Source organism: Echinops telfairi, unplaced genomic scaffold (genome assembly GCF_000313985.2).
Source record: "Echinops telfairi isolate 266 unplaced genomic scaffold, ASM31398v2 ScPeMD7_18;HRSCAF=68, whole genome shotgun sequence".
In the NCBI taxonomy this organism is placed as follows: domain Eukaryota; kingdom Metazoa; phylum Chordata; class Mammalia; order Afrosoricida; family Tenrecidae; genus Echinops; species Echinops telfairi.
The window spans coordinates 29,623,836-29,633,679 of record NW_022103915.1 but is presented as its reverse complement, the minus strand read 5'-3'; the positions used below and the strand labels follow the sequence as shown (position 1 = coordinate 29,633,679).

Sequence of the window (9,844 nt, the reverse complement as noted above, 5' to 3'; positions counted from 1 at the left end):
CCTCATGATCACACAGGCTGGTGTGCTTCTTCCATGTGGGCTTTGTTGCTTCTCAGCTAGATGGCTGCTTGTTTATCTTCAAGCCTTTTAAGACCTTAGACGCTATATCTTTTGATAGCCAGGCACCATCCACTTTCTTCATCATATATGCTCATGTACCCATTTTGTCTTCAGCGAGTTTGTCGGTAAGGTGAGCATCACGGAATGCCAGGTTAATAGAACAAAGTGTTCTTGCATTGAGGTAGTACTTGAGTAGAGGCCCAATGTCCATCTGCTTCCTTAATACTTAACATATAAATATATGTACATAGATCTATTTCCTTATCCTTTATACAAATATATTTACAGATGTACATGCCTGTATTTAGACCTCTATAAATGCCCTTTGCCTCCTAGTTCTTTACTCTATGTTACTTTCTTTTTGTCCCACTATCATGTTCGGCCTTCATTTGGGTTTCAGTAATTACTCTTAAGTTACATGGCCCTGATCAAGCCCTACCAGACATCCTGTACTCTCCTGGCGATCAATTTTAGATTACTTGTTGTTCTCTTCTCCCTGGGTTGGTTGACACCCCATTCCTTTCCCTCGCTTCCTCCTCTCCCATGTCTCTCCCCCCCCCCACCGCCGAACCATCAGCCCCATTGTTTTATCCTCCAGATTGTTTATCCCGCCTATCTTATCTAGAGAGACACACAGAGACAACAATAAACACAAAAATAAGACAGAGCAAAAGAAAACAAAAAATAAAATAAAAACAAAAACGGAAAAGCCTATAATAGCTCCAGGTCTGTTTGTTGACCTTTAGGAGTGTTTTCTGGTGGAGTTTGATGGGGTGCCACACCCTGGCCCCAAAGTCTATTTTTGGTATTCCTGGGGACTTCATTGCTTTGTTCCCTTTGCTGCTCTCTTGCACACCCTTAGTGTTTGGCCCTGGTGTGATGGGATCAGATGGGACACAATCCCTGCACTGCTAAATGCACGAGGGGAAATGCTCACTGGGTTCTAGTGTTGTAAAGCATTTTACTAGATTGTTGTAACATTAACTGTTAGTAGATTTTGTTTTTTCACTTCATGAGCTAGGATACTTTATAGATACTGAGTAACAAAATGTTTCACTTTACCTTTTTCCGATGTATAACTTTCTCTCCATTTCACATGGGGGGAAGCAGAGACTACCAAGAGTGATATGATCCAGGTCACCCAGCACAGTGTATGGTTAAGCTGGAAATAGATGTCAGGACTTTGACTTAGAGGTGTAGTATAGGTGTAAGTGTAGGTTGTGTGTGTGTGTGTGTGTGTGTGTGTGTGTGTGTGTGTGTGCACATGCACGGGCACGCACAAGCAAGAGATGGGGGCTGGGGGCTGGAAGGGGGAAGGCTTCAACCCAGGAGAATTAGATGTAATTTTCGAGAACTTTGCTGATTCTGTTTTCTTCCTTTCTGATTATCTCCAAGGTATTTAATTGGAATTAGCACATCTTCTCCCTCCTTCCTTAATGCTAAATGCCATCGAAGCCGCCCCTCCCTCCCCACACACAAAGAGTTATTGCTATTACCATTTAACTCCACAGTTGTATCTTGCTATATCTTACATCTTTGTTGTCAGATCCCTTACGTGATGGCACTTCTATAGTGGTGACCAGGTGTATAAAAGCGGGAAGCGGAAACAACTTCAGGCCCACACTCAAAGCAGGCAACACACTGCTCCCTGGTGGTGCCCTGCTTCTCTGTACAGAAATGTGGGGCCAGCACTAAGGTGAGCCTCTGAAGGACGTGGCTTCACTGCAGCCTCACTGCAGCAGGTGAGGCAGCAATTGTGTTCCTTTTACACATCCCTGTTAGCTTAAAGGGAGTTGATATGAAAGAAGAAGCAGAGAATATTATCAGGGCAGAGTTGAGGCTTAAAAGAATTGGATAGTTGTAGTTCATTCATGGGATCTCATGTCCTTGCTACAGTTGGAAGAAAGTGGGAAATGTGAGGTGACTACATGGAAGAAATGGCCAATGATTTGCTATACCTTTGACATTGACCTAGAATATTCTTGTATGCTTCCTACTTATAGATGAGTAGCTGGGACCACCTAGATAATAAAAAATAATTGCTTTGAAAATAATATCCGTACTTACATTATTTTCAACTCTGACTCAATTTAAAGAAAATAGACATCCTCACAACTGGACCAATAGACAGTGTCATGATAAGTGGAGAAAAGAGTGCTCAAGGTTTCCGTCTGGCCTAGCTCCACAATCAGTGCTCATGGAAGCAGCAGTCAAGAGATGAAGCGACATGTTGCAGTGGGCGAGTCTGCTGCCCCCTTTAAGAAGCAGAACGGTCACTTTGAGGACAGGTGCACCCAACCCAAGGGATGGTATTTTTAGGCGCCTGTTCTGCGAGTGAAAACTAGCCAATGAGCAAGGAAGGCTGGGGAAGAATGTATGCGTTTGAATTATGGTGTTGGCAAAGAATATTGAAGTACCACGGACTGCGGAAGAGCAAGCAGATCTGTCTTGGAAGAAGTACAGCCGCTTTTTCTCTCGCGTCCTCGCTTCCGAGATGGTGAGCTGAGACAAAGAAAAGGCGAAACAACGGCCGTGCCAAGAAAGGCCGCGGCCATGTGCAGCCCATTCGCTGCACCAACTGCGCCCGCTGCGTGCCCAAAGACAAAGCCATCAAGAAGTTCGTCATAAGGAACATAGTGGAGGCCGCGGCCATCAGAGACATTTCCGAAGCGAGTGTCTTCGATGCATACGTGCTTCCCAAGCTGTATGTGAAGCTGCATGACTGCGTGAGTTGTGCCATTCACTGCAAGGTGGTCAGAAACCGGTCACGTGAAGCCCGGAGGGACCGAACCCCCCCACCTCGATTTAGACCCGCAGGTGCTGCCCCACGACCTCCTCCAAAGCCTATGTAAAGATTAGAAGCTGAAGAAAAATAAACCTGAAAGGAAATAAAATGAAAATTGTTCATGGAAAAAAAAAAAAAGAAGTACAGCCGTCGAAGCAAAGAGGACAAGGCCTGGCGTCACGTGCCCGGGCGTTTTATCAGGAGGAAGCCGCCCGGGGAGAGGACATCATCCTTGGCGAAGTCTTAGAAGAAAGCCTTTGACAAGAGAGATTGACACCGTGGCTGCAGCAACGAGCCCAAACCCAGCAGCAACCGTGAGGACGGTGCAGGACCTGGCAGGGTTCTTTTGTGTTGCATGTAGGTCTCCGTGAGTCTGACCCAGCTTGAAGGCACCTATCTCCACCTGATAGGCATCAGAGCTTGCCAGGTGGCAAGATTTGTATCCCATGGGAATCTGAGATAAATTACCCTCACTGGAAAGTCACCCCGCTTCAGTTCATCTTTCACATTTTTAAAATAAATAAAGAAATAAACTCCTCCCCAATCAAACGGTCTCTATTGAATCAGTGCCATCCAACTCCTGGCCACCCGGTGCAGTTCAGAGTCCAGCTGTGCTCAGCAGGATCTCGCTGGCTGTACTCTTTCAGAAGGAAATTGCAGATATTTTTCTGAAGCAAGTCTGCATGGGTCTGAACCTCACACCCTTTGATGGGTAGCTAGCCGAGTGCCTCACTATGGGCTGTACCCAGGGGACAGGAGGAGCTTGGCTGTTGTTGGGTAGCCTCGATTAGCTTCTGACTCGTTGAGAAGCTCAGGATGAGAGAATAAAGCTGCCCTGTCCTGTCTTCTTGACTGTATTCTGTATGGACACAGATCACCAGATCCTCCTTCCACAGAGCCCCACGGTGGGCTCCAAAGGTGAAACTTAGCCACCAGCAGATACCTGCGAAGTCTAGTGATTTCTGTAAGTGCTTGATGGTGCCCATTTCCCTGTGGCTGTTTCCAAGGAACCCTTGTGGCACGGCAGTTAAGCACTCAGCGGCTAATGGAAGTGTTAGCAGTTGGAGCCCGCCAGGGGATCCGCGGTAGAATAGACGTGGCATTGGTTCCCACGAAGAATACAGCCTCGAAAACCCGCCACAGCAGTTCGACTTCGTCTTCAAGGGCCACCATAACCATGTGTCGAAGGCGCGCACCACCACCACCACCATGCTCCCCTCTGCCTCCTTTTAAGTCCCCATTCTGTAGCCATGCTTGCTTTTTTCTTTTCCACCGGCCAGCAGGTTTTGTGGACAGCCAGTTCCCCCCCTACCCCCGCCCTCCTGCAATCCTCACTGCTTGATAAGGTTAATCTTCTCTAGATCTTTGTTTATTTTGTTTGTTTTCTAATTCACTGGGGGTTTTTTTTCTCCTCTTCAGTAATTCCTTCCTTTACTTTCCTTGGGTTTATTTTACTATCTCGGATTATTTCATTTTTAGAGTTGGGTGCCAAGTTTGTTTACATTCATTTTTATCCTTCACTGTATTTAAAGCTATGAATTTTTCTCTAAGCCTTGCTTGAATTATATCCCATGAATCTTTGCAAGGTTTTGTTTTTTTTTAACCTTTTGGACAGAGTGTGACTACCTGCTAAATAAAGAGCTATTGTCTGTGCTGTTTTGGAAAATTAGGAATATAGACAATTGAAGTCCTTGGGCATTTTTGAAAATTCACTTAGTTTGGCTTAGAGCTTCATCTTTTTAGCCCTTAGTTCCTTAAAACTGTTATTGGCACTTTCCACAAAAGTTTTTATTCAATGTGTTTGCTTATTTCATCATTCAAAAATGTTTTATCCAGCTTTTAAAGTGTATTCTATGCTTTAGTGCCCAGGCCTGGGGATGATATAAAACCAAGTTCTCAGCATGAAGTAACTCGCAGGCTTGTAAGGGTTAACAGCCCCATCCACGGATGGTAATAACAGCATGGGACGTGCCTGGCAGACATATTCCTAGGGAATCATACAACCACCCATGTGTCACGTAACCCAGCTTGTGGGTGGGAGGAAGGCCAAGGCAGCCTTCCAGGAAGAGGTTGAACTCAAACTGGAAGGCAGGTGGGAGATACAGGAGAGATGTGAGTCAGCTCTGGAATAAAAGCTAGTGGTGTGGGGGGGGGACAGGCAGCAAGCAACTCGTGTGATATTGGAGGACAGGGAATCAGCCGAGAGCAACTAGGAGTGAAGCTGGAAGAGAAGGCCCAGGCTACTTCAGAAAGCGTGAATTCCCTGCTAAGGCACTTGACCTTCATCTTTCAGGTGATGGGTGCCTCAGAGATGCCATCGGCTTTCTGTCCTAGCTGGACCTCTCCAGTGGTTGAAAATCGGGTGGAATGAAGGATGAGAATGCCTCCCTTTTGCCCCCCTCTGCTCCTGGTGGTGCAGAAGTTTTACGTGTGGACTGCTAACCACAAGGTCAGCAGTTCAAAACCAACAGTTGCTCTCTGGGAGAAAGATGAGGCTTTCCACTCCTGTAGAATTAGTCTTGAAACTCACAGGGGCAGTTCTAGCTTGCCCTTCAGGTTCACTGTGAGTCAGCCTCAACTCAAGGGCAGTGTTTGGTTTGGGGTTGGCTCCCTGGTGGTTGCAGGGTGGGCTGCTAAGTACCTGGTCAGCTTTTGTCAATCACCAGCTGCTCCAAGGGAGCACATCGGTTATAGTCGCAGAGGTTACAGTCGCAGAACCTCGCAGGGGCCCTAGAGGTCCGCTATGTGCGTCCAAATCAGAACTCGGTGGCTGTGAGTTTAGGCTTTTTTGTTTGTTTGTTTGGTTTGGTTTTGCTTCCTGGTGAAGACATTGAGGAACAGGGAAAACTTAGCCAAAGGCCAAGAAGCATAGCTCTCTGACAATTCAAACAGTAGTAATAAAACCTAAGGTGATTTAAAAAAAAAAGTGACCTAGAATTTACATTAGAAGCAAGACCGGTGGAATTTGGATGCCTTAAAACAGTACCTCATTTCCCGGTCATTATTTTTACAACTTCCACGATGCTTTAAATCTGTAGCCACAACACCTTGGAGCAGACGACCAGGTGAGCCCTGACCTCGTGAGAACTCTTTGTGCCTTTCTTGTCTGCACTTGAAATGGGGGGGGGGGTCCTGTATTGTTCATCTGTGATGATTCAACACATACTTTGCAAATCTGAGCAGAGAGCGGGTCAAATTTAGTTCTCGCTCCTTTGCTCTGGGAGAAGCTGGTTACCTTCAGGGGATGACGTCCCTCTGGAGTCCGTGTGTGTCCCTGAAAGCAGGGTTGTCTAGGAGCCAGCGGAATTGGCCTCCTGCACCTGTGGAGTGGGTAGATGGGTGGGTGGGCATGCTGTGGCCGCTCCAGTAAAGGGGCCCCGTGAGGCCTCCCTCTGTGCCTGTTGCCTGTGCTTTGCAGCTGCGCCACCCTGTCCGGACACAGCCCTGGGTGGGTACTGTTGTTAGTGAGCCGAGGAGTGCAGTGAATGAGTCCAACCTTGATGGTGGGGCGGAAATCGGAGGGACCCTGGCCCTCTGTGGGCAGCAGGCCGGGTGGCGGCAAGATTGCAGGGCCCAGCTATCATTAGGAGCTGCTCTTGGTCTTTCACGGGGAGTTTAATCAAAGAGGACGCAGCAGACCACTCAGGTGAGGAACTGGCCCTACACATGTACGACCTCAGCCTCTGCTCCCCAGCCAGCCAGTGCCTCCTGGAAACGCACTCACAGGCGGAGTGGGAAAGAACACCTTCTCCTTGCTTGCTTTCATTTTGCTCTCCTTACCCCAACCCCGCCCCCTCCTCCCTGCTTGTTCTGAAGATGTGTGAGTGAGGGGCCGGCCCTGCAGGGCCTGCCCTAACCACCAGGTTCTCCTCCCTCATCCTCCTCATTCACACGCAGAGAACCCTGGGGCAGTCACACTCATCTCCCCAAGGTCTTCCATGAGCCTTGAATGAATCTCAGCTGGAAGAATCCGAATTTGGAGGTGAAGCCAACTTTTTGAAAGAGATCTCTGAGGTGGCGCACAATGTCACCCAGCTTATCACAAGCTCAGGGATGGGAACTCCCTTCCTGCGTCACTAGCCTATCTGGCCATGGCGGTGGTGGCTGGCGAATGTTTTCGACTCTTGGCAGCCTTCTGTGTGCAGAGTTGAGCTGTCTTCCGTGGGGGTTTCAAGGGAAGGCTGTCTTCCGAGGTACCTCCTGGTGGGCTTCAGCCACCCATGTGATTGTGTCACTCAGGCACCTTTGCCAGGCTTCACTTAGGCTAACACACCCAGCACCCACCACACTCACCTCATCGGCTGACTTCATTTCTTGCCATTGGTGGGCCCACCTCTCTGTCAAAGGCCACTAACGGGAATGGCGTTGGCACTCCCAATGGCCGTCACCTCCGTCACCACGCGGCTGCTTATCCACCACTTCCTACCTGAAGATTTCCTTCCGCTTGTCCAGCCCTCCAGGAAGTCCCCCAAACACTCATTCTCTTGTTTGTCTTCCCCCTGAAAACAAGTCCTTTTCGCATTTGTTTCAAAAAGCCATGGTGCGCCGACCTCAGCCATACATGCACGAAGCGGAGTCTCAGACAAGAAGGTGGGGGAGTGCCTGGGTATCTGCCGCCCTGCTCTTCCGGGCCATCTTCCCACACACTTCTGAATTCCAGGACACAATCCTCAGGGGGGTTTACCCTGTCTCTGGAGTCTTCCTCTGGACTGGCACGAGAGCCACAAGGGACTCTCAGCAGGTCAAGGATCGTGAATATGGGACCAGACTGAGTGATATTTTGCCCTGTTATCCCTAAGGTCACCATGGGTCAGAGCTGGGGGCACTTCTCCTTCCCACACTGTACCTCCATCTAGTGGGAAGGCACTTCAAAAGAGTCTGTGGGAAAAGTCCAGTTCTCCAGGAACTTTTTGAAGGCCCCTGTACGTCTTGATGGATGTGTCCCTGGTATGCTTCTTTAGTCTCCACCTCTTCCCTGAGTCCCAGGGCCAAAGTTCTGCCCAACATCCGAACATTCCGTGTAATCTGAAAATATTCAGAAGATTCACTCTATCTAACAGCAGTTTGCTCTTTGCTAGCGGCCCTGCACGTCTCCTAGGGCTTTGCCTGCGGAGCCATTAGTTTATCGCTCCTCACTTCCCCATTCTGTCTACATGCAGGCCGCTGCCAAGTCTTGCTGGTCCTGCCTCTGTAATGTCACCGATACATACCTGTTCCGTTTCTCTCTGACATCAATTGCCCATAACAATCACTTAACTGGATATCTGTAATGACCTGCCAGATGGTGTCCTGGCCACTTTGCCCCATTCTTTGCTCTTGGAGAATGTATCTTTCTAAAGGATGAGCCTGATTATGGCCCCCTCTGCTCAAGAATCTCACAAGGGGCTGCAGAGCCCAACCTGTTCACTGTTGTTCAAGACCTTGACTTAGAATCTGCCTTCAGGGGTCTTCTCCAGCCTTACACATTTTTGTGCAGCTCAACCAGAGCGCCTGCTCGTCTCCGTTCCTGCCGTTTTCTCGTGGGAGAGAGTCCCTAGTCAACATGTGTCCCAGTTCAGTCATCACTCGGTGTTTACATGTCAGGCTCGCTGGCCCCTTTAATGGACAGTGAGCTGCTGCAAGTCGGTGTGCTCATCTACCTCCGAGCATGACTCATCTGCAGTGGTGGTTGTCAGTGCTGAGTCTGCTCCGACTCCTGGAGACTGGGTGGGTGTCAGAGGAGAGCTGTGCTCCCATGGGGTTTTCAAGGTTGTGACCTCTCAGAAGCAGCTCATCCAGCCTGGTTTCCCAGGCACCTCTGGGAAGGTTCAAAGGAACCGAACTATCAGCCAGTAGTCTGGTGCTTAACCGTTTCACCACCGGCAGCCCAATAAGTGGAACTTAATCTATTCACTAGATTCCGAAGATTCATGCTTGAGGATAGAGAATGTGGAAAATTTTTCTCTCTCTTTTTTCCCTCACCTGGGAGATAGTATTCCTAGAGTCTGTGGAAGAGTCCTGGTGGCTTCATGGTTACACATTGGGCTGTGGCTGTCAAAGTCCACAGTTTGAAACCACTAGCCGTTCCACGGGTGAAAGATGAGGCTTTCTATTCCCATAAAGAGTAGCCGTCTCAGATACACGAATAACAATGAGTATAAGGAAGAACTAAATGTTCTAACATTGAAGGTGGTTAGAGATTGTACCATTCCTTGATAGGACTGAGCTATTGAATTGTGTATGTGGAGGAAGTGCCGAGAAAACTGTTAACAACAGCAGTTTCCCAGAGTTGAAGTCTGGGAAACCCGTGGGGGTAGTTATGCCTTGCTCTAGGGTCGCCCGGAGCCAGAATTGACTCAGTGGCTGGGAGTTTGGAGGGGCATTTTGTTTTATTGTTGTTATTGTTTTTAATAGTATATAGGTGTCCCTGGGTTGCTCAGGAGTTAGGCGCTCAACTACTAGCTGAAAGGTGGGTGGTTTGAACCCACCCAGAGATGCCTTGAAAGATTGGCATCACTGTGATCGGCTTCTGAAGGGTCACAGCCTCCTGAACCGAGCGGCGCAGCTCATAGTGGGAATCAACCTGGAGGGGCCTTCAGAAAGTTCCCAGAAAAGTGCAATGGAAAGGGAATGGGATTTTCCCACAAGCATTTCCAAACCCCGTCTACTACAGGATGCATTCCGTGAGTGGTTGGTTCTTGGGTAAATGAATGACGAGCCCCTGCTTCCGCAGCATGGAACCATCTTCCCACTCCGTGTCCCATTAGCCCTTCATCAGGCCCTCTTTGTAACAAATCCAGGAGAGTCATTTTGCGCCACTTCCCTGTGGAGTTACCGACTGTGCTGTGGCAGGTGTTCTCAGTCCCAGGACCCAGCACAGCATGCACTTGGTAGGCACCATCCTATGCTTGCTAACTTGAAAAGAAGGTGTTTTCCGTATTTTAGTCATGTATATATCTGTACACTTCATCTTCCCATTTCGTAAATTGCCAGACCTGCCCGTCAATGTTAAGCAGCTGG

The 9,844-nt window shown here is 48.6% G+C and overlaps 2 protein-coding genes across 2 annotated transcripts in view; both read left to right on the top strand.

Annotated features, from left to right (window-relative positions):
* Positions 1 to 9,844, top strand: part of TTLL5 (tubulin tyrosine ligase like 5) — a 279,763-nt gene that overhangs the window by 126,767 nt on the left and 143,152 nt on the right. The gene's annotated exons all lie outside the window — the stretch shown is intronic.
* Positions 2,278 to 2,965, top strand: LOC105979992 (40S ribosomal protein S26-like). Its single transcript, XM_013008747.2, has 2 exons — positions 2,278 to 2,332; positions 2,563 to 2,965. The coding sequence occupies exons 1-2, from the start codon at positions 2,278 to 2,280 to the stop codon at positions 2,910 to 2,912; spliced, it is 405 nt and encodes a 134-aa protein (XP_012864201.1). The 3' UTR covers positions 2,913 to 2,965.